Consider the following 26,002-nt stretch of genomic DNA (forward strand, 5'->3'; position numbering starts at 1 on the left):
TGATTTGGTAAAGTTAGTTTGCTATAATAATATTATCTATTTTCCTATATTGGAGCTACTGAATAATTGGTACTTACTAAAAACCATTGTTTGAATATTCGAAGTTATGAATTTAATACCTACCTTTCCGGCGCGGCGGCGGCTTGTGGGTGGCTTATTAGAAGGAATAAGGATCCATATTTTGATGGTTCGCTATGGGTAGCTGCTAGATATTATATAAATACCTAATTATTATGCCAAAGTTAACTATAAAAATAATTATTAATGTAGTTAAGATATTATTAATAAACAAAAAATGAAATTTAAATTGAAAATATTTGAAATTGGCGCCTTATTGAACTGGTAACATTAAAAAATACAATATAAGAACTAATTTAACTTTAAATCTCTATAAACTGGAAATATTTCACGATGTTTATAATTTCAGCATTATAAAATAATATATATTTTTATATCGTAGTCATTTTACAAACAATTTAAGAAAATACCAATTTTGGAATAAAAGGTAGTATTGAAACGTAAAAACAGGCATGCGCAGAACGATTTTGCTGGCCAGCGATCCACATCAATGAAATACGTCATATCACTGCGAAATCTTTAGCTCAGGATTGGTTGCGCATTTCGGAAGTAGCGTAATAACACCAATCAGAACTTAGGGCATATCGAGCTCTGCCTTGAACATCAATCGTCATATGACCCATTCTATTGAGTCGGCAAAGCTTGGGCCATATTTGTCTGTGCTAAAATAGTTTCGTGGAGTGAGTGTGTGCAGATAGTCATCACATTTTTTGGGACCTGTAAATACTCCCACACTTCATATTCAAGATGACTGACACAAATCCCATGTATGGACCCTTCTTTGGAGTTATGGGGGCGGCGTCTGCTATTATCTTTAGCGGTATGTATCGTGTGAATTGTCTTTTAGAATGGCTGTCACAAAATCTTATCGATCTATCCAATTTTCCCTTGTTCCATCGAAGGTTTCCTCATACCTTCGTTTAATCAAAAGATCTAAATCTATCTATATGCTAAATTACGGATATGGTTATTTTAAGCGTCCTAATTATAGGAACAGCCGCGCCTTGTGGCATATTATGTTTGATCATCGCTTTCTTGACCTATCCGCATTCAATACATAAATAATTCTACTGTTTTTATAACGTCTTATGAAAGGGAATCGGGGGCGTAAGACGAAACTGAAAAAATGAATCACGATCAAGTGATCGTCATGTGATTGATATTCTGTTTTATTAATGTTGGTAGCATTGCATGTAACGTAAATCCCGTAGTGGCGAGTTTCAGAGGTTTTTTATATACCTACATCTATAACAAATAACTGTATAGCTACATAATTGTATTTGAAAAGTGAACTTTAGTATCTAGTGAAAAAGGTTCACTTTGCCATTATCATAATATATAGGCATTATACGATTGAATGAGTTCTTTTGATGATTATAACTTGGAATCCATATAAAAACTGATATACAGGACAACCGGCAAAAGGATATTCAGATCACATGATTGATAACTTGTATCATGTGATTGGTCATGGTACTTAACTTAGTACTTAACCTAACTTAAGTGTCACAATGGTACATCAAATCAGAAAGCTTTGTAATCTCATTAACAATATGATTATTTTAGTAATTTTGATTTTATATCACAAGACATTTACTTTTTCCTTTGTGACACTTCAGTCAGGATTTTCTAGCTTATTCTATCATCCAAGTTGTACATTATACATGTTTGAATGCTTATCCAAACTATTGATCAATAAGAAATTGAAAAGGCAACACTTTTGTACTAATTCTAGGTCATACAAATTATACAGCCTTCTATGTCTAAGGACATGGTGTTATGTCACTTGACTTGAATCACATGATAGGAATCAAAAGTTTCCCCTCTAATAATATTGTATAACAATACTACATAATGCATATCTCTTTAGGATTTAGAATTCATAGTAAAACATGTAAATGCTCCTTAATATTCTCTTTATCACATGAACACAATCATGTGATTGCATGAATCTAATTGTTCGTACCAAGTTCAATGTATTAATTCTTATGTCATTTAAGGGTCAATAACATGACAATCCAGTGAAATTCCCATACATAGTATGAGTCACCAGTCACATGATAGATTTGTTTTTAATTTTATGATCATCTTGTAATATTTTAAATAAGCTGTATAACAATGCAATTATAAATGGGAAAAATAGAAATTGAGTGTGTAATAAACTACATACTTTATTCATATTAGTAATATGTACGTGAAAGTTAGGCAATCTATCTTACATTGCATTGTTCATATGCATTTATCTTATCATTAGTTAAAAGCATACAATCTGTATCTTTCATACAATATTAATAATGAAAAAGAATCATCAAACAAATGAAATTGTAACATTCCACATTAACTTCATGGTTTTAGTACATATCATTCTATTAACTGTAGCCTTGAGAGAAACTTGTTTGCTTATAATCATGGGCTATTTGTATGTTCACAAAGAACATAAAAAACAGTAAAAATAATATAATATACTCAAATATTAATATATCTAAGCAAAATAACAGTCATACTTGCTGGCAAAGCTTACATCTATAAGTTTATAAAATATAGGTCTAGACTAGTCTTACATAATATAGGAAATGGTGGAGAGATTTAACCTAAATTCAAAGAATTGGGTCAACAATTTCTTACATCATGATATAGTATAAATATCAAATCTAATCTACTAAATGAAAGAATCAAACATGGTCACATATCTAAAACATTTAATATGTCTGAATTAACCTATTGAAAATTACTTGGAAATTAGTTTTTTGTTAGAACAATATTTATATTTTATAATATAAACACTTCACCTGATTTGATCAGACTGAGAGATTATTTGTCTATCATAATATTAGTGTATGAATATAAACTATAACAACTGTTGTGCGAGTGATAACTTTACTTCAGACTTATGTGTAGTGACAATTTCAAATACACAATTTTTTATCAATATTTTTCAATAGTAACATCTTTACATATTATAAAGAGCAATTAAATCGTCACGTTATTAGAACATTGATACTTATTACAACCATAACATTTCAGCGCTGGGAGCTGCCTATGGAACGGCCAAGTCTGGCACGGGTATCGCCGCCATGTCGGTGATGAGACCCGAGCTGATCATGAAGTCGATCATCCCCGTCGTCATGGCGGGTATTATCGCCATCTACGGTCTGGTCGTGGCTGTGCTCATTGCTGGTTCCCTGGAACCGCCAGCGACTTACACCCTCTTCAGGTTTGTTGATTTCGATATGTTTTAAACATTAATATAGCTTGATGAGAATGGTGAAATGAAATAGAAAGTTTTTGTATCATAATACACAATGCAAACATGTTTGCTTTCGTTAATTAGAAAAAAAAAAGCATAACAGAGTTACAGATTTGTATGATAGAAAATATAATTATTGGTCAAATACTTACTTTTTTTTTGCTTATTCCACTACATTAAATTTACTTAAAAAAAATATAGGTATATATACCAGCTGAATTGATAACCTCAAGTTAGATATAGGGCATACTTAAAACTTTCTAGTTAGTGTATTATTCATTATAACTGACTATCAAAGATCCAATTCAAAAAATATTTATCATATTATAATTATTGTAATTTATACAGCTTCTATCGGACTAAATTGCACAATAATTCACCTTGATAGGACAATTGTTCTGTACAAGGTTATAAAGTGCATGCTATGAGAAAAATACTTTTTAGTCAGCCATTTTACACTTCAGTCATTGATTTTAAATTATTTTCAAAATCTGCAGTGGTTTTTAATTAGTAATCAAGATAATAAAGTGAATCACAAAGATCATGAATATCTAGAAATTGTAGATAAATTCTTTCAATATCAATGTTATGCACGAAAATTTTGTAATATGTACCTAAAGTTAAATAACCAAAATAAGGACCACTCTGCCTATCTTAATATATATAAATCTCGTGTCACAATGTTTGTCCTCAATGGACTCCTAAACCACTTAACCGATTATAATAAAATTCGCACACCATGTGCAGTTCGATCCAACTTGAGAGATAGGATAGTTTAAATCTCAAACCGTTTTAGAGAAAGCGGGCGAAGCCGCGGGCGGTAAGCTAGTCTATCTATATGTCAAGGTGATTAGATTCTGGGCACAATCAATCAATAGATAGGAAATGTTTGTTCTGATAGTGCTTTATATATATTTCAGATTTACTTACCTACCATAACTGAATAATTTGTAATATAGTAGACAAAAAGTAATATAGAACAAAATTAGTATGAATACAGAATTATTGTTACTTTGAAAAAATAATCTGATGATATCATATTATAAGATACAAAAAAACTGAAGTAAATCTGCTTTTTATTAATGTTTAAACATCAGATAGGATAGATAAGAATAATTAAATTTCTATAATACAATTTTAGTTGCAGTATATTGTTCATGTTTTTAAGAAACAAAATGGTTGTCTACACAAATGACACAACAGTGTAACAAGAGCCTTTTTTCATATGTATTTATATTTGTAATTGTCCATTTCAGAGGTTTCATCCACTTGGGAGCCGGTCTGGCCGTCGGTTTCTCTGGTCTGGCCGCCGGGTTCGCCATAGGCATCGTGGGTGATGCCGGTGTGCGCGGTACGGCTCAACAGCCCAGGCTATTCGTCGGAATGATTCTTATCCTCATTTTCGCTGAAGTGTTGGGTCTATACGGTCTCATTGTCGCCATCTACCTGTACACGAAACAGTAAATCTGCCCGCACACTCCTCGCGCGCCTCCGAGCTCTATGCCCCCACTCGTGATCTATGCTCAGTATCAGTATCTCGCGCACATCGTCGCCGGTAGCGTCGCGCATAGCGCTCGAGGCACTCCGTCTGTATAAATGTTACATCCCAATATTATATCGATTATAATGTTTACTATATTTCGAATCGCATATCTCCGGCACGGTGCGGCTTCGATGCTGCGGCCGCGTCGCGCCCCGAGACGCGACTGTATCATAAATAATTATTTAATTAATTAATGTATTCGTATCCACAATTTGATTCAACGTAACCATGACGCTACCGAGCGACGACTAAATTATTTATTCTTAATTTATTTGCGAACCCTCCCACATCTTCGCGACTGATCCGCCACATATCAGTTGATTTGCGTGACCACCCATCGCGAACGAACAGTTACAGACGATATCAATTTTAGATTATTTTAGCGTTAAGGCGAAACTAATGTACAGTTAGAGTAGAAATTTAAGTCCAAACGAGTTATATTAAAATAATTTATGAACCGTTGAACCCACAAGGTACTATGTACCGACGTCTTCTTGAGAGTTTAAGGTTGAACCTGGCTTATGTGTACATGCTATACAGCTTTAAGTGTTATAGTGCTGTGCCCATCTTACTACTTGTAATGCGCGTATCCTTGTAACGCTGTTTTATCCGAAATATATTGAGAGCAAGTCACAAACAATGTATTGCCAGGTATCAGTTAATAAACATGATTTGTACATTCCATATTATTTTGTTTCTACTTAATTGTTTGTGTGTTTTATTTACCTCTTACGATCTTCAAAATGAGCGAACAAGATACTTAATGTTAAGAATGCAGATGCTTCATGACAGCGCACTGTCGTATTATATAAAACTATATTTATATTAATCTAATTATAACATTTCTGACGACTTACTATGTGAAATATATTCAAAATATTTTTATGTATACCTCATAGTCGAAATGATGTTTGAATGAATATAAATTGGTAAGTAAACTAAATACAAATAGGTAAAATTGTATTTTATTTTAGGTTTCATGTTAGAGAATGTTATAATCTTTGGTGTTATTGAATGAATTGTGTTAATAAAATATTTTGAAAAGTACTGTAAATTATGAATCGAGTGTTTTAGTTTGCTCATTTTTTTATCCTTATGATTTTCACATTAAATATCCCCCAATTTATTAAACCTCACTACACTATGTAGTTCGCTCATTAGATGCCGATAAAGGAGATAAAAATAATTACATTGAAAAATTAAGAAATTGAACATGGGCAAACATTTGCTTAGAAGTGTTCACTCAATAAATAATTGAAATGCTTCCAATATACATTTTGATTCTCCTTAAAGTCTTTCAGAAATTCAGCACACATATTATATAGGGTAACTTGGATTAACACATAAGATACCTAGGTTTTATCCCGGAAATCCCACGGAAACGGGAACTATTCTTCTCCTTTGAAAACGCGGTCGGAAATCTAGTTATTTACGAATTCAATGGCAACTTCGTCGTAATGCTGTATTCTTGGCATATTATAACTTCAAGACCTACATACGTAGTATCAAAATTAGTCCATCTGTTAAAAATTTTTAGCAAAACATACCTATGTTTTGCTAAAAATTTTTAGGTACCTACCTATTATATTTTTTTAGGTACCTACCTATTCTTAAATAGAATCACTCTTATCTGGTCATGATTATGAACATAATTTTGTTTCTTTGAGGAAATCAATTGCATAACATTGCAAACCGGTAGTAAACAACCTAAATGTATGACACAGTTTTTTTATGAATTGCAACTAATTGTTTTATTATTTTTAGCCTTTGGTGGTATTGTGGGTGGTATATAAACACCTAACAATAATTGCGAACCACAAATTGTAAAAGGATATTATAAACAAGTATCACGTGATTTTTTGTTAATTATCTAGCATGGCAAGCAACGTGAGTTGCACGTGATTATTTCTTCAACATTGTAACTTCCATAACTTTGCCTCTTTTCACGCCTGTAGTCACTGAACCGATTTGGATGTAATGGAACAAAGATAGTTAGAGACCTGGGAAAGGATAAATTTCATCCCAAATCGCAAGGGAACGGAAACCTCAGGTTTTCCTTTACCAAACAGGGGAAAAGCTAGTTTTAATATATTAAAAATATTATATTATAATTTAACATGGACAGTACTTGAAAATCCCGGAACAATTATTAATTGCTCAGAGTTGAAAATGCTCTGGATTTTTGGCCCGTATTACATTACAGAGGATCTTGCTGTAAAGATAAAACTTGCTGATTTTGTCGTGCTTCTACTTAATATTATGATGCTACTAGCTTTCCGTCCGCGGCTTCGCCCGCGTTTTCAGAGAAAACCCCGCATAGTTCCCTTTCCCCTGGGATTTCCGGGATAAAACCTATCCTATCTCTCAAGTTGGATCGAACTGCACATGGTGTGCGAATTTTATTATAATCGGTTAAGTGGTTTAGGAGTCCATTGAGGACAAACATTGTGACACGAGATTTATATACATTAAAAAATAATAATTCATGAAGACAGAGGTACTAAGAGACAAGCTACGATTATTTGAGTCGATACATATCAAACTCCGGTAAGTCCACTCCCCGCCAAAATTGAGATAACAATGGCGCCAATTTTGAATTGTAAAACTAAACCAGTCTGTACTTTTCAAAGTTAGGTAAGTCAATCGTATCTTTATTAAAATAAGGTTTAAAGTTAATATTTTTTTTTCAAACTCCGGTATGTCCATCGACAGTGGTTTATCAAACTCAGGTTAGTCCATTTCGACCAATCACAGCGTAGTATGGCACTAAAATGGCTGCCATTTCTCTCAATTTTGTTGAAGCTAACATGTGTGACCAATGCTTAGAAATCGTTTTAATTGATAAATGATGGAAGAAAACAGTTTTACTATAGAGGTGGTGGTTCTAGACAAAGCAAGGAAAAAAACAATACCAAAAGCTAAAACAGACAAGGCTCAGAAAACAGCTAAAAGATAAATGAAACTGACGCACAGCACACGCACAGTAGTTATTTCCAGCCATGAAGCCCAGGGCCGTACTGAGATTTTTTCAACCGTTTTGATTTATTGACCCCTCTCTTTGCCCAGCAGTGGGATGATAAAGGTTAATAATAATAATAATTTGTATCTTTTAATTTACATATTTTATTTTAATGTCCTATACTTACAACGCGACAAACTATCTACCCATTTCCACCACCTCAGTACGTCCCAAAACTGAGTTCTATCAAATCCCTGTAAGTCCATTAGAGATTTTTCAAATTCCTGTAAGTCCAAGACGATGTTTTTCAAAACCCGGTAAGTTTTGCTGGTATTTATCAAACGCCTGTATGTCCAGATTTAAATCTAATTTTGTGGCATAATCATCAAGTAATACATTTCTTTTTCTTCGTAAAAATAATTCTAATTTATTATATTATATCCGTCATAACTTATAAAGCTCCAAACATATTGTTTTTTTAAGTTATTAAAAATACCTCGATTCCCACATTTCTGTTAGAATGGACTTACCGGAGTTTGATATGTATCGACGTGGTATCGACTCATTTAGTATTACCTATATGTATTATTTTTATTTATTGCCAGTGAAATACTAGCGATGGGCTCCGATAGTCCGATCGCGATGGCCAATTAACAGTAATTTCCACAGTAATTACCATCTGAAATGGTAGAGGTCCATTACTTTTTTTGAGCGGTAGATGTTCCCAGACAAGTTTAGTGCAATATTTTAGTTTCTCTGTCTACGAATATTTTGTTTCAAATGATAATAATATTATTATATAATATTTAAGCATCAGCAACTACATGCCCACGACGATGAGAGGGTCTTTTTGTTTTTGGATTTGTTAATTAGCTTAAGTTCTTACACCAAACTTTAGTTATATCTAGACATCGGATTATATGCATTTGCATGTTTGCATATGCAAATGCATAAAACTCTCTAATTACGGCGTTAGTGCATATTTAAGCCTTTTTCCCCAATCGTGCATATTTCGTTAAGTAACTAGCGGGAGTTTTGATTGGTTGACTAACCTTCATTAGCCAATCAGAACGCTCAGCAAGTAAACAAACCCTATTTTGGCATGGTAAAATAGCAAAAAATTACAAAATGGGCTCCATTTTAAGTAAATTTTGAGCCATTCAAAAAAGGGCTAGATTACCCTTTTGGGGCTAAAAACTTAAAACACGGGTTGAATTCCAAAAAAGGGCTAGATTTAGCCCGAAATGGTGGCAACACTGGGCTCGCGGGTGACAAACGTCACAAATTTGCACTCGAAAATTTGGTAAAAATGCTTAATTGTAGGTATTCGTTGTGTGCGCGATGACAGCGCCCCTAGTGGCCGCAACTATTCAGGACTTGTCATCTGTAAAATAATTTCAACTGATGTCAACTAGATGATAAGATATTTTTGTGATAGTATTTTCTAGGGTTTGATTTTACGCGAGTATTATACATTTAGAAATTAAAGACTTTTTAACGGATTTTAAACGCGATTTAATCATTATATTATTTTCCCGACGTTTCGAACACTTTACAGCGAGCGTGGTCACGGGGAGACTGAGATGTTGTACGTCTTGACGGTCATTCACAAATTGTTATTTGTAAACTACCTCCACCTATTCCTCCGTAGTTGGTATGTGGAGTATTTTTCCGGATGTTGGCAGTATTGGCTGATCGTGTCTTCTAGTCTTTTGGTATGTTTGACATGGGATTTTAAATTCTTAATAACAGGATCCCAGGTGTTAGAGAGTTTCAAACCATCTTCTCTATTGAAATTTGGATGTTTTTTAATTTCAATAGCCTCGCGTACAAGTCTTGGAAAAAATTTATTTTCTCTGGCAAGGATTTGTGGTTGGTCAAATCTTATGAAGTGGTTGTTGTCCAGTGTGTGTTCACATACCGCAGACTTCTTGTGACGCCGATGCTTTATATCCGCAATGTGCTCCTTCAGTCGGTTAGCAATGCTTCTTTTTGTTTGGCCGATGTATGAGAGACCACAATCACAGTCTAACTTGTACACGCCTGCTTCTTGTAGAGGAATATTACTTTTAATTGGTCTCAAGAATTGGTTTATCTTCTTGTGCGGCTTATATATAGTTTTAATTGAAGCTCGTCTTAGGATTCTTCCAATTCTGTCAGTAACTCCCTTCACATATGGTAGGTAGGCCGGTTGTCTTTCAACTGTGTGTGGCTTCGTTCGACTCCTGTGATGCTGTGGAGGCGCCTGCAGCTTGTTGTTACGTAGTACCCGCTTGACATGCTGCAGTTCCCCGCTGAGGTGGGCAGCATCACAGAGGTGGCGGGCTCTCTGAAACAAAGATTTACCGACAGAAGCTAGTTGGCAAGGGTGGTGGTGAGATTCACCGATTTGTGAATGACCGTCAAGACGTACAACATCTCAGTCTCCCCGTGACCACGCTCGCTGTAAAGTGTTCGAAACGTCGGGAAAATAATATAATGATTAAATCGCGTTTAAAATCCGTTAAAAAGTCTTTAATTTCTAAATATTTTTGTGATATTGATTTTCGACTAGTTTTTCAACGAAATTGAAAAAATAGTGTAAAAAGTGAGTGTGTATATTATACCTAGCGATTTTCTTCCTGGTGAAAAATATTTTTTTCTCTACACAGCAGCTATCCATTTTTGTCTTTGCTGTAATGTCCACTTTGATGTTGGAAACGAATTAAACTTGCAGGAACTGTTTTTCCCATTGTTTTTACAATTTACGACACAGCATGTACTATGACCCATATTGCTAATTTTTATGTTTTTACTTAAAATAAAAAGGAAGTTATGAAAATAAAGCAATTTGACACATGACAGCCCAGAATTAAGTCATATTTCTGCCACGTCGTGCGCTACGGTCGATTTGCCGTTCCCTACCTCCCACTTCGCACATAGCCAATATTGCCACAAAACCTAATATACGTGCTAATACTTAATTTTAAGAAAAATTTTAGTACTAAATAAACGATTTTTATTTATTTATTTATTTAATAAAAGATTTTTGATTTTGTATCGTGCATATTTTAGGCATATCAGTCGTTTTTAGTGCATATTAATCGGCTTTTTTTAGTGCATATTTTCATGCATATTTTGGCATTTTGTTAGTGCATATAATCCGATGTCTAGTTATATCATATATTAATTATTAATATCACAGAACAGTAAGAACATAATAGAAGTGCGATGTGGGCGTGGCCCACGTGTCACTAGTAAGGTAAGATCACCTAACTCGCTCTCAGTTGTGCGCAGAAAAATATTCGAGTCGGTTGTCAACTGTCAAACCTTATTTCCATATTTATTCATTATTTAGAGCGTGTTGTTTGGTATTAGAGTGGAAAAATGATAGCAGACGAAATAATATCAGCAATCGAGGCATTTCATACCATCGGTAAGTCTTATTTTAATTTATTTTAAATATATTTTATGTTACAACTTCGCTTGTGGTAATTTGTCAAAAATTTATAAAAATATTAAGTCAAAATGAACCTTAATCCATAAGAAATAAGAACTAATATAGATTGAACAGCAAACAAGACTTTCTGGAATATTATTGCAATAAACAAACGAATGTCGGATTAGTGATGCATATGGCGCATATCGACAGTATCGATACTTTCGAAAAGACAAACATTATAAATATTAAATTTTATTCTATTTTTCCTTAGCTTTCATTTATCCTATTTATTTATAGATTTTCGAAAGAGCCTAATTTAAAAGAGAAATGGATAATAAATGCAACGTGACGAGTTAACTGGATGCCGAACAGCAATAAGCAGTCTAACAAAGGCCACCGATACATCAAACCTACGGCAGTTCCAAGATTTAAAATAATGCATATTTTCTGTTTGTTTTGTAAATATAGATTTATACTATTCTATTCCGTTTTTTATTTAAATATAATAATATGAAAAGACGTACTTAGTTACTATAAACATACTCCAAAATGTGACACATTATCCTATACTCATATAATAGAAAGAAAAAAAAAATGCACAAAAATATATTTATTTGTGAATTATCGATAACAAGGCTGACATCCCTTAGAGCATAGCATCAGGTTAATGTCAAGTTAATGTCATTAATTTAGAGTGACACAAATTTCAACCTTATCTTTATGTGTTGAGGTTCAAAGTTATATGTATTTAAAACCAACGCCCTCTGTTGTCGAATAGCTGAATGTTTTCGAATTTGGAATTTCTGAGCAAAGAGAAACAAAACAGCTAATATACCTAGGGATGTTATACTAAAATAAACCGTAACCTGGTGCGTGAGGGTACATATTGAAATGCTGAATTTATAACCAGGGCCGTCTTAGACTATGCCGGGGCCTTTGGGCACACAAGAATTGGGGGCCCTTTGAAACCAAACTAGTTATACAAATTTTTTCCCATAAATATATGTGTTTTTGCCCTAAATTGAAACTTATAGAAGTAACTAATAAGAAATGAGAAAATTTCTATGTAAAATTTTTGCTCCATTTTTTTATACATTTTACAAAAAAGTTACTACTGACCAATTTTGTATTAGGTATATGGTCTTTTGATGAAACTTTTTTTCCTTATTTTTTGCTGCTGCTGTAATGGCGCTCCAAAGTTGACTTAAATTTTTAATTAAGAAATATTTTAAGAATTACTTTTTCAAATTACCTTTCTCTTTTTCAAATTTATCTTTTTAATATTAGCATCTGGATTTTTTGAAGTGAAACTTCTTTATCGGGGTTGGAAAAATATTTAGTGTAACATTTTTTCGTTACGCGCCCTTTTTTTCTTATCCCTACCACGCGTGATTCGATGTTTACAGAAACGTCGTCGAAACGACGTTTCTGTAAAGTTGCATATAGGTATATAATTTTTGGAAAAATAAGATTATAAAGAAGTTTCACTTCTTACGTGTGTACACAAGTACACGCACACATTATTCTTTCTTATTAAAATGGTAGGAACCTACATCTTAGGAAAATAATGTATTGAGTCTTTTGTATAGATGATTTTATGATCTACAAGTACTAGTTCGCGTTCGCGTTCGCGTTCGAATTCGAATTGGTGTTGGAGTTTGAGTTCGCGTTCGCGCTAGGGCATGCAGAACCGAGTCCGGTTCCAAGTTTCTGAAACCCGGTTCCAAATCGAGCTCAGAACCGGGTAGAACCGGGTTACCCGGTTCTTTTATAATACCTCGGAAAAAAACACGAAATTAAACAAAAGTAACTGTAAAAGTACCTGATGGGCCATTTATTTTACGCGGCTTGTGTCTTATTTTATTAAATTAATAAAAAACAAAATTTCAATACTTCTCTTTCTTTATCAGTCTTATAAAAGTACCTTGTTATAATAATATCACATATAAACTTAAACCTTATTCATTAACTGCAAACTGTAAAGCAAAAAACCGGCCAAGTGCGAGTCGGACTCGCGCTGCGAAGGCTCCGAACAAACCTATTTTTTATATTGTTTAACTTTAAAATTTATGTTTCTAGCAATTTTTCCTTTATCTGTGTTATAAGACGTTACTTTTACCAAATTTAAAGGCTCTGTGTTCATGAGAAGTATCCCACCTAAGAGCAATAAACCTATAGAGTTCTTATATTGAGACAGAACAAAATACATATTTTCTAATCTACTTACTCTTAGTCAATAACAGCATAAGCCAGATTGAGATAGCGATAGAGTATCTGCACTGTCTTCAAACGTAGCGCGCCGGCAGTCAGTTTGTTTTTCAACCAGCTGGTGGGCTCAGTGCGTCAAGTGTTTTTAACGAAATATTTAGAAAATATAAAGTGTACAGTGTTTCTTTTTATTTGTCAGTGTGCTAAAATAACTATTGTATGTTTATCAACCCGCTATCACTAGTCGAATGGGAGTTTTGGATAAAAACAATGTGCAAATATCTTTCCATCGGTAAGTGACTTTCAGCAAATTGATAAATATTTATGTTTTAAACCTATTTGAAGTTTTTATCAAGCGCTTTTTTGTAATTTTATGTTGTAACTGTAACATTTACCCACTTTATGGGGTTGTGGAATATAGAATAATGAAATAATTTTTAAAAAATGTCACAATAATATCACGTTTGGCATTTTGTTTACCACCGTAGTGTTGTAACACATCTAGCGTATATTATCGATTTATGACAAAAAATCTATTTCATATTAACGTTGATTTATTTATTTTGTTTCATAGATCAGATTTATATTATGTAGTTGTTGTTGCAAATAATAGATGTAAATTTTTTACCGCAGGAAAATAAAACATACCACGTGGTTGTTTTATTTGCCTTATGTGTTTTAGTTTTCGTTTGTTGTTTATTAATTTCTCTTTCAGATTATTAATAAATTCATTTTGTTTTAGATTTCCAGAGCTAAATAAAAAATGGGTATAAAACATGAGACATGAGTTGATTGGACGCCGCCACAATTTGCTATATTGTGTTCACTGCATTTCGAGCCTGCGTGTTATCAAGATGGATACTCTAGAAGAATTGTGCAATCTTACGCTTACGTTTTTTTTGTTCCTGTAGTTAGATAATAAATACATTTGATTAAAGAGAGTGAATTTTTATTTTGAAATTTTTTACACATAAGTTACTTTAAATGTGTAACTATGTGAAAATTAAACGGTTGATTAAATGACAGTTCTCATAGATGAGAAACTACTATTGAAATACATACTTAATATACATGCGTTTTCAAAGAAAAACCCGCATAGTTCCCATTCCTGTTGGATTTACGGGATCAAAAGTAATTTTTCCAAATTTCATTGTAATCGGTTTAGTAGTATTCGCGTGAAAGAGTAACAAACATTCATCCTCACAAACTTTCGCTTTATTAGTAGGATGTTAGGAAAATGTTTTCATTAAGACTGTCCTTTTATTAACTTGTAAAAATGCTGCATGATTCCTTCATGCTGACTGTGCCTTTCTCCTCACTCCTTTAACTTTATCATCATTTCCTTCTTTATTTTAAATTACATTTCAAGTTTTAAAATTTCTTTTATAATATACTAGCTTTCCGCCCGCGTTTTTAAAGAAAATCCTGCACAGTTCCCGTTCACATGGGATTTCCGGGATAAAACCTAACCTATGTATGTATGTACAAAATTTCATTGCAATCGGTTCCGCAGTGAAAGAATAACATCCATTCTCGCATAATTTCGCATTTATTATATACAAGTAATGTATTCAACTGAAATTAATTATAAGTTTTGTTTTTTTTATTTATTATTTCACGAATCCGTAAATGTAAAATACATTCACGATTTTATCGATTGAAGCACATCCCATCACTATCACCTTCTATCTATCTAAATACGTACCTATAGTAAAAATGGTGCCATGACTATGTTGAAACGTAGCTTGTTGTCTATAGCTGTCTCATTCTTTCATACGACGTTTTCTTTAGATAGAGAGAAACAAATATATGTAAATTGTATACGCTCGATACAAGTACTCTATAGGTTTATTGCTCTGAGTATCCCACAAATATCCCATGCGAATGTCCAAATTTGCGAAAATTTTCAATATTTACGGCTGTATCTTTTGATGCGTTGGCTTGTGAGTTTGACTTTTTCACAGCATCAAGAGACCGAAGACTTGAGTATTCGATATAAATTTCAGCTTGATACCAAAAACAAAAACATGACTGGCTTAGATTACAAAATGACTGGATCATTATATGAAACAGTAAAATCAACAGCTTTTCAAATTCACGACAAATCTAATAAAAATATTTCAGTAGCCTAATTTTTGTCATTTTCGAAGCCTGATTTTTTTTTTTTTTTGGTAATACACCCGTAGGAAACTTATAGCATCTAGGGTTAGACAACCAATCAGAGCCACGTTTGAGGCGTGGCATGAAAATTCGCGATGCACGTGAGTCTGACGTTGCCAGATAGAATAAATTTGTTAAAATAATGCAGAAAAATACAAATAATACTTTATATTTTAATATTTTGGTCGGAACCGGGAGAACCGGGAGAACCGGGAAACCGGGAGAAAAGCCATTAATAAAATGTCAAATTATTAATCATAATTGTGTCAGTGATGAGTGATTTGTTTATGTTTGTTGTTTGACATTTGAGTGAAGTTTTAGGCCCTTCTCCCATTACGATACGCATAGGCGATTCAAGTATCCTGCAAGTCTCGGCGACTAGTCGCCGCGGAGTATCTCACATACATTTTTATGTAGGCTCGCACACTACGCTACTGGTATCCTACACGTCCGCGACTAGTATAGCACTACTCACCGTGTCGGTCGCTTTTGCATCGCGTCTCGACTCTCGCGCGTATCTCTTCGTTAGAAAGATAAAAATATCTAATCATCATGTTGTAGTTCTCGATCGGCTACAAAAACTCTACAATTTATGTTTCTTTCAATATATGGATCAATCCAGTACTTCTTACTCTTACGTTGGCGTTTTCTATTTCTATAAAAAAGAAAAACTGCAAGAGCTTCTTCGTCACTGGAATTGCTGATTGCTCGACATAACGACGTAACGGTTGTTGCAATAAATAAATGAATTATTATTATTATAACGTCGGTCCACAAAAACGAGGCACAATAATGATGAATTTAGTCATTTTTCAGTCGCATAATCAAATCTAAGTAGTATTCTACGCGAGTATCGTATTCTAGAAGTATCGTGCCTAATGGCAGAAGGGCCTTAGTAAGGTTATATTCAAAATTGATCTTATTCAATATCCCAATATCTCTGCTATCCCATAGAAAAGATCTATAATTATTATATTCATAGAGTCTGTATATTTTTATCTATTTAATCACCCATAAATCATCAGTGTAACGATCAGGCCCAGAGTCCTATGGGAGTTTGCCATTCTCCTTTGCAGAGTAATTTTCTGTCCAAAAAGTAATGATATCCCACAAAAAACATTAATGTAAAAACTGAACTCGGCTCCAATTTTTACATTTATGTTTTTGGTGGGATATCAATTAGTATCAATAGCGGATTCTATTCTCTAGCGTTTCTGCCACTTGTCTACAGGCCCAGAGATTAAAGTTTTGTCACAACGCCCATATTAAAAGCTATTCTGTAAACTTAAACTTGTTATTAATTTTCATAATTCCGAAAATAATTCAAGTAAATGTCTGATAAGTTAATTATAATGGTATTCGAATAAATCTGAAAATGATCTGACGTTCTGGCAACGAGAAAAGTGTATTGCTTTTAATAAAATATTTTGAGATATATGTGAGAAAAATTGTCTCCAAAAATCTCCTCCAGGGGGGCCCCCAGACGATGGGGGGCCCTGGGCACTGGCCCCCTGTGCCCCTATGGTAAAGACGGCAATGTTTATAACCTAAGTCAGTTTTTACTCAAATTAAGCTGTCCAATCAAAGGCATAGTTTACTTGTAGTGTACTGTATAACTATCGGTTTAAATGTGTGGGTTTGGCGACACTGGTTTTCATACTAATTATGACATTATAGCACTTCTATTATGTTCTTACTGTTCTGTGATTAATATCAATAGGCGTTTATTTTTGGTTTATGGCCTTAAATTATGATATTATTATGTTGACTGTGGTAAGATATAATTTTTTTATTTATCTGCATCTGTCAGTTGACATTGACACGTGACAGCTGAATATTGTGACTTGGCTGGCGTTTGATTATTGGTTGAATTTCGAAGCTGCTCTAATTTATTTTCATACTAATTTGGCGAAATTGTAAAATAAAATGAAGTTCAAATTCTTACTTTCCTTCTGTGTTATTCTTACTTATTCAAATACATATGCGCAGAATCGTGGAAAGGTCATAATTACACATTTAAACGATTTTGTTGTGCCGGCTCAAGATTAACTAAAATTTATCTTTTCAGTTGGAAGAGAAGGTCCAGCAACTAACAGATTTTACGGCGAAGACTTCAATAATACCTTTAAACGTGAATAGGTTTAAGGACTATGTGAAATCACCACCAAGGGACTATTCGTTTATAGTCATGTTCACGGCTATGGCACCCTCTCGTCGTTGCGCTATTTGTCAGCACGTATATGACGAGTATTTGTTGGTAGCCAACTCGTTTAGATACTCTCAAGCTTATACCAACAAACTGTTCTTTGGTATGGTAGACTTTGATGAAGGTTCTGCTATTTTCCAAATGGTATGTATACATATGTTTATTACATGTATTTTATTAAATAATTCGATTGTTGACGATTGTACACAAAATGAAAATTTAGAAGAATTTTGTATTGTTTTGCAATAATTAGAAGTGCATACAAAATGAGTGCTAACCTAAATTTATCTATACACCAATACTCATTTTAAGTTTTAATTTTCAGTTGAGGTTAAACACTGCCCCTGTGATAATGCATTTCCCAGCGAAGGGTAAGCCAAAACCGGCAGACTCCATGGACTTTGAGAGAGCTGGTATTCACGCTGAGGCTATTGCCAAATGGATCAATGATAGAACTGATGTTCAGGTATTTTTACTGTTTTTACAACCAATTAGCTTAAACAGCTATTTAATTATTAGACTAGCCTTTTCATTAAATTACAATGTACAATTAATAAATAACAGCCTCAATGCTTGGAATACATGTAAGCTACAGTTTGGTTTCTGTAATTGTTAAAGAAACATTAATACAATTAAATCTATGCAAATAATAAACTAAATCTATATGATTGAATTATGGTGTGTGGCTTGATAATCCATATTTGCTATGTGATTCAACTAAGAATAGGAATATTTATGAAATCCTATTTGAAAAATATGATTTACTTTTTTGCCTTTCCATAATGATCAAGTTTCTTTTATTTTTAACTAAAAAATAAAAAAATGATTACTTATCTTGATGATTTGATGGCATGAAACAATGCAAAATCTATCTTATTCTTAGTAAAATTGAATGGTACCTATTTTATGGTAATTTAGATTATTTTTGGACAAATAATTTAAAAAATAAGCACTACTATCACTGTCAATCGTTTATTAAATTTTGTAATATTCTCATTTAAATCTTAAATTAAATATTTTTATGTTAAATGGAATCTCTATGTTATTAATAACTAAAATTTTCAGATCCGCGTCTTCCGTCCACCAAACTATTCCGGTGCAGTCGCATTCACTTTACTTTTCGTGCTCGTTGCTGCATTCTTATACCTCCGTCGTAACAACCTAGAGTTTCTATACAATAAGCAAATGTGGGCGGTGTCCGCTCTGTTCTTCTGCTTTGCTATGGTATCTGGACAGATGTGGAACCAGATAAGAGGTCCACCGTTCTTCCACAAGACCAAAACTGGCCCGGTTTATATAAACAGTGGATCGCACGGACAGTTCGTTTTGGAGAGCTATATTGTTGCGGCTTTGAGTATCCTTTTTAACAAAAAATATGTTTATTTACGAGATATGTGTGTCTTGTCTAGATAAGGCTCTATTATTTCTGAAAGGGGAGACTTTCGGAAATAATAGAGCCGTAGTAAGTTACCATCCCCTTATGAGGTGAAAGTCATATTATTATAGATGCATGTGATTTTTTCACCTTCTGTTACCTTGGAAATTATTGAAAGTATAGCTAAACATAAACTCTGTTTTTAAAGCAATCTTCTCAATTGATCTTAAATATATAAATTATAGACATAAAATTTAAGTTACAAATTCCTGAATTTTGAATTCCTTACTGAATTTTCCCTTAACATAAAACCAGATGCGGCCGTAGTTGTCGGTATGATATTAATGATTGAAGCAGCGGGAGGAGTGAAAGGGACAGAGATAAAGAGTCCACAAGAGGGAAAGAAACGGCGATTCCAATCTGTAGTCGGTCTTGTGCTGTTATGTGTATTCTTCTCCTTGCTTCTGTCTATATTTAGATCGAAGACGCAAGGGTATCCTTACAGGTATGTTTTTTCTTATATGATTCTTATTAGTATTACTTTTTTTTATAATTTAAAAAATTAAAATAAGGCATATTTGGTCTTCCCACAAAACAATTTAAACAGTCTAACTTTAAACCAGGGATCTGTCACTAGTCAATAGTAATTGTCTATGTGAAATACGACAAAACCAGATTCAAGAGAAACCGCGCTTAAAGTTAAACCCTGTCTTAAGTTTTTTGTGGTATAAGATAGATTAGATTTTAAAATTGTTGCCAGAATAATATAGAAACTTATTATTTGAGTTTTTTTTTACCTTTTCGTGTTTATTTGGCATTATCAAACTTTAATTATGATATGAATATAAATTTCTCCCTTAAAATAATTTAATTTAATTTCTTTTCAGCTTCCTGTTCAAATAAGGTGAACTATAGGGAGTATTTTTGAACACTCCAATATTTATTATTCGTAATATTGTGTGCAATGTAAGAGTTGAAAATTTGTTTTTAGAAAATAAAACTAATTTTAACAGAATATCATTTATTCTTAATATTTTATAACCCTGTTATGATTACATATTACATCTGTGGTAATAATCCGTATTTGTTTTGTTTTTAATATAAAAGTACTGATGTAAGAACAAATCTCTTTAATTTCTGAATAAATATTATTACATGTCATGTCATAGAAAAAAAAATCTAAGTTAAATAGCCTCAATTCAAGTGTTATTATTATCATAAATTATTAATATAATTTTAAATTACATACCTAAATCAAACCATCCTACATACTTTAGGACAAAATTTTTCTTAATGACACTACGGTGTAATAAGTAAATTTTTTTTAATCTGAAAATCTTTTCTGTTTTAAATGTTAACAAATTGTTACATAATAAAACAGTCTTTAAAATAACATCAATATTGAGAGCAGTCTTAACATCGAAATAAAATATTATTTCTAATCTACGTCCAAATAAAAGGTACTTCACAGCACTCCAGGAAAAACTGCATACCTTTGCACTGGGTATTCCTTAAAAGTATTTTTATACCAAACATGTGCTTGGATTGCTGTTTGAATCTGAAAAAAAAGCAAGTTGTTAGTTCTTGTAAGGATAACTTTATTTCGCTGTTTTAGGTACTTTCTAGGCATTATCAGGTCATAAATTTTAAATGATACACTTAAAACTACAATAACATTATTCATTCATAATATCAGATAGGTACTTTTATTTTATACTCGTAGTATTTATACTAGTAATCTAATAACTTTTAACGTCCTATAAGATTTAGGATTAGATTATAGGAATTAGTGAATGACATTCACTATTTTGCCAACATAAATTTTTTTAATGAGTTAATACCTCATTAGATAACAGGTAATTGAAACGGATTTGTCTCCAGATAGTTAATAATTTATATTGAGTAAATTAAATTGTATACAACATATATTTTAAATTATATTTTTTCATTAAGATTGTAACTAGGAATATCAATCATTGATTTAGTATGATAATTATTTTCCGATACAGTACTTGCTATACATTAATTATTAAATTATCAAATGTGTCCAATGCAAGACACATCTTCATTAACATGAAATTAACATACATACCTGATTACAAAGCACCCATAAGTATATACAGAAGAAGGTCTTCGTCGGGATTAATAACAACAACACTGTATACATAATAATCTCGCACAATCTGTGTGGACTGGATACAATCTCAAATAATCTCCCATATGGTATTTTGTGTGATTCCGTAACAACTTTTCCTGATTTATCTTTTCTTAAATTAGCGAATATGATATTTGTTTTGTACTGTTCGTAAAATGCCCACAAAAATATAGAAATGCATGGTACGGCAAATAGTTGCGTTCTAGTATCATTCCAGAGAATTTTGTCTCTATCTTGGCTGCCTGTAAAAATAAAGGGTTTTGATTGTAAAGTGTTGAACTTTGTAATTAACACATATTTAAAGTTACTAAATGCAATAAGTAAAAAAGTAATTTTGCTTGGTGGATGGAAATAAAGAATACCACTAATCACACAATAAAAAGAAACTATCTCATTGAAATAATGAGTGTACATAGAGAACAGTGAAATGTATCTACCCCATATTGCAAGGCTTAGTAGAAAAAGGAATTAAAATTAAATATGTATTATTTATTACTGAGTACTGACTAATATGTGACTTTTGACTTTTAAACTCATTTTTTAAACTTACCACAAAACAACGGAGCTTGTCCTATAGCAGCTACAATAACAGCAAAATAATGAACTAGCCCAGCAACATAGTGACTGAGGTTCATCTTGCTGTTCTTAGCAAACACTTGCAGGCAGTATGTTTCATAGCAACGTCGGAAACACTGGATGGTAAGCAAACTCAATGCTATTATCGCTGCAGAGGCTGATACTGGAATAAATAATTGTGTTTACTGATTAAGATAAAATTAACTATGTACTTAGATAAAAATTTAGGCTATGGAACTCCAAAGATCTTAATCTTCATACAAATAATTCAAATTGATTTTAGTAGATTTTGTGTGAAAAGCTATGAATATTTTTATACACAACTAGCTTACCGCCCGCGGCTTCGCCCGATTTAAACGATTTGAGATTTAAACTATCCTATCTCTCAAGTTGGATCAAACTGCACATGGTGTGCGAATTTTATTATAATCGGTTAAGTGGTTTAGGAGTCCATTGAGGACAAACATTGTGACACGAGATTTATATATATTAAGATTTTATATTTTTTAACAAGACTTTTTACATTATATAACAAGACAAGTAACTTAAATGATTAAAAGATGAGAATTTCTCACATAGAGTTATGTAGATAACTTTTTTACCTGCAGGTTCATCTTGTTCCAATATTAATTTTAGCATAAACACAACATATTTACTAACACTGTGTTCAAAGTTATACACTATCACTGCGTAAAACAATGTTACAACACTAAATATAGAGGAAAAGGCATAGAAATGTCTATACAGTGCTTTTGGTATTTCTATTAATTGCACATAATTTGCCCCAGATCCTTGATAGGCAAAAGCACCATACTTAAACCCTTTAATAATAAATGCCGGTACGTGTTTTTCATAATGATTAATAAGGAAGCCTGTACAGGAAACCGTAAAAGCTAAGCTTAGGAAGCCTAGGTCCAATATATTCAACATTTTCGATGTTTTTAACAGCCGCTACGCTTAATCCTTGGTGATTAGAAACGGTACTGACTGGAAACTGGGGCATAACGGCGAGAGAATGTACGGTAAATGAGAAAACTTTTTGGCCTCTTTTCTGTTGCATGTTATTTACATTTTATTGATATTATATGACTCAAATTTCGAAATATATGCTCTATGATTTATCAGATAAGGTATCTTTTGCAATATGTAGTTGAACTTAGAGTTGAACTGTCGAAGACTTGCACGGTGCACCTGACAAGTGACAACATGGTGACAACATGGTGACAACCTAGTGACAACACTAACCTGCTGGTATTGACAATGTCAAATTTTTGACATTCAAAAGTTACGTTTAGAAACACAAAAATAGTCTAATTAATTCGTTTTGTAGCACATTTTGTAGGTATAAGGTTTTGACGATATTATCTTTCTCTTAATATAATATATAAATCTCGTGTCACAATGTTTGTCCTCAATGGACTCCTAAACCACTTAACCGATTATAATAAAATTCGCACACCATGTGCAGTTTGATCCAACTTGAGAGATAGGATAGTTTAAATCTCAAATCGTTTAAAGGGGGCGAAGCCGCGGGCGGTAAGCTAGTTCAATTATAATATCTATCAATGAGCTTGTTTTCTTTCAGATACATATTTATTACTAGCTGCGCCGGTTCCACCCGCGTGGCTCAGCTGCTGTTGGTATTAGCGTGATGATGTATAGCATAAAGCCTTCCTCGATAAAATAATGAGCTATTCAACACCGAAATAATTTTTCAAATCGGACCAGTAGTTCTTGAGATTAGCGCGTTCAAAAAAACAAACTCTTCAGCTCTCAAATATTACAAGTACATAATATAAGTATATTTACTAGCTATGCTTGATGTTCTGGTTTATGGATATTATCTGAAAAGAAGCACATCGGAAAGCTTTCCGAATGTCATAGCTCTGAAATCAGGCCTTAGCTGTAATTAAAAAAAAAGAGCGTGTGTGACGAGCACTCGTGTCAAAAGTGAAACTTCTTGGACAAGATTCAAAGATTAACAAAAATCGTCGCCTTTCTCCATGACGTTACGGTATTGCCATGACGCTACCTTGAAATTTTACTCTCAACGCGCCTAAATAAGTTTCACTTCAAAAATACGTGCCTACGTATTTAGGTACGCAGTACGCACCTACCTAGGTTTAAAAGGTTCAACACAACTTAAAAATTAACGTGTCATGAAATAGCGATAAGAAAGAATATTACTTACTACCTACTTTATTATGATTTCGGATATTTTCCTATATTTTGCTTAATTTTACTTTTATTTATAATTTATTTAGGATAAACTACAGTAAGAGACACCGCTCTTAAGCAACCCAAACGATTAGTTGCAGATCGTTTGCGGATCCAAAATATGCTACAAAGATCATTAACAAAACTTTATATTATGCAATCAAAAAATTAAAAATATATTTTTTATGAATATGTACCTAATCGTAATGCATGTACCTATTTTATGCATGTAAGTATAAATAAGAATGAAGCGCTCTTTTAATAAAAATTAATACCTAAATAGAAACAGAAAGGAAAGGGCCTACCTACCTACAGAGTAAGAGGCAAGAGCTAATAACTCATCGCGCGCCGATAAACTAGGATGGCTAAGTATGATAATAATATTACGTAGAAGTTATTATAATAAGTTCCTACGTCCTGCATATACGTAATTATTAATACATTATCTTAAGTTATTTAGACATATTTTTATTGATCGTTACATTTAATATTTTCATTTGTCGTTTATAAAAGCAGACGCCGATTAAATAAAATCAACATAACAATCAGTATACAACGCCTTCCTCAATATCGTTAACAAAGAAAACCATTGTGGTAACTTATCTTTGTTCACAACATATGATTTCGTAGAAATACCACGAATAAACAGCGATTCCTTGAAACTAAAAAATCAATTGACAATCGGCCACACGGCGCCCTGTCAATTAATTTCCCCATTCCATTAAACACGTCCGCAGTAATAAACGTTCGATAGTCGATAAAATGGAAAATAGACTTGCAAATGAACCACGCTTATCTAACTAAAAATCAAATCGCTTGGCGGGGTATGTCAGTGTCTGTGCCGATATTCCGCGTCACTTCATCTTGCTTGACGGTTTAATGGCGCCCCACATTGCTTCGACACGATGTCGCCTTAAAATACACCTGATGAATTTCAGAGCTTAATTTTTGCAGCTTTGGAAAATATAATATCTCCTGATGGAAAAGATTTTGTGACAAGATTACATTAGATCATAATCGTCATAACGTAATTATTATTTAAAGATTAACAATTTGTAGTTTCTACATTATGATTTTTGTTTGCAAATGAAAGCTTTACGATGTTCAAAAATAATTAAAAAGAGAAAAGGAACCGCAGTTCTCCAATATGTCCTGATTTTTTGAAAATCTTTGACAAGTCTGATTCCATATAAATACCAGATTCCAATAAGCCCAATAAGCTAGTAAAAAATTCCGTAATATTGCAAATTCTCATCTCTTTACAAAGGTAGGTACCTATATATATACTAGACTACAAGCCCGCATAGGAAAAAAATATGGGTCAAATGAACCACCAGGGGACATATCTAGAACGATAGCAGAGCAAAAAATAATAAGATTCATCACTATGCCGTCACTTGTAAGCTGTCCAACTGAGTGCAGATGAGAATTGAAAAGTACAGGTAGACTCGGTAAATTTTGGTCATTTGACCATGTACGGCATTCTTAACCATCGATAGATCCATTAAAAATAATAAGAAACCGCTCAGTGCCGTACAAAAATGGTGGTCCACAAAGTCGGAATTTTCATTTAATTTCCGAGAGTTACCGGGGGTAAATTTGGTCATTTGACCATGTACGGCATCTGTGTCATACTATGCCTATACTGCTTTTAATCCATTATTCCGCAACGCCGTACAAAAATCATGGGGACTAGGAGAAAAAATCGAGAGTTGCAATCCCCTCTCTTTTTGTAGTCTATACGTCATCATGGAAACGGTAACCTAGTAATTCGAGTCATGTCTCCAAGATTTGAACTCCCACCCTATTCCTAATTAAGATGTATCGCGTGTAGAGATAAACTTGCGCCGATCACAA

At 33.1% G+C, this 26,002-nt stretch overlaps 4 protein-coding genes across 4 annotated transcripts; 2 read left to right on the forward strand and 2 right to left on the reverse strand.

Annotated features, from left to right (window-relative positions):
* Positions 1-665: 665 nt before the first annotated feature.
* On the forward strand, positions 666-5,929 carry LOC123691779 (V-type proton ATPase 16 kDa proteolipid subunit). Its single transcript, XM_045636334.1, has 3 exons — positions 666-898; positions 3,103-3,292; positions 4,582-5,929. The coding sequence occupies exons 1-3, from the start codon at positions 826-828 to the stop codon at positions 4,787-4,789; spliced, it is 471 nt and encodes a 156-aa protein (XP_045492290.1). The 5' UTR covers positions 666-825; the 3' UTR covers positions 4,790-5,929.
* Positions 5,930-9,318: 3,389 nt separating this feature from the next.
* Positions 9,319-10,747, reverse strand: LOC123691936. Its single transcript, XM_045636530.1, has 2 exons — positions 10,732-10,747; positions 9,319-10,245 (listed from the first exon to the last, which is right to left on the reverse strand). The coding sequence occupies exons 1-2, from the start codon at positions 10,745-10,747 to the stop codon at positions 9,455-9,457; spliced, it is 807 nt and encodes a 268-aa protein (XP_045492486.1). The 3' UTR covers positions 9,319-9,454.
* A 6,706-nt stretch (positions 10,748-17,453) lies between these two features.
* LOC123691776 (tumor suppressor candidate 3) lies at positions 17,454-20,212 on the forward strand. The gene is made up of 6 exons (XM_045636331.1): positions 17,454-17,617; positions 17,685-17,966; positions 18,148-18,288; positions 18,888-19,176; positions 19,513-19,702; positions 20,085-20,212. Exons 1-6 carry the CDS (start codon positions 17,543-17,545, stop codon positions 20,098-20,100), a joined length of 993 nt encoding a protein of 330 aa, XP_045492287.1. The 5' UTR covers positions 17,454-17,542; the 3' UTR covers positions 20,101-20,212.
* LOC123691777 (polyprenol reductase) lies at positions 20,204-22,998 on the reverse strand. The gene is made up of 4 exons (XM_045636332.1): positions 22,531-22,998; positions 21,903-22,091; positions 21,290-21,594; positions 20,204-20,755 (listed from the first exon to the last, which is right to left on the reverse strand). Exons 1-4 carry the CDS (start codon positions 22,856-22,858, stop codon positions 20,663-20,665), a joined length of 915 nt encoding a protein of 304 aa, XP_045492288.1. The 5' UTR covers positions 22,859-22,998; the 3' UTR covers positions 20,204-20,662.
* Positions 22,999-26,002: the final 3,004 nt, after the last annotated feature.

This window comes from Colias croceus, chromosome 5 (assembly GCF_905220415.1).
Source record: "Colias croceus chromosome 5, ilColCroc2.1".
NCBI lineage: Eukaryota > Metazoa > Arthropoda > Insecta > Lepidoptera > Pieridae > Colias > Colias croceus.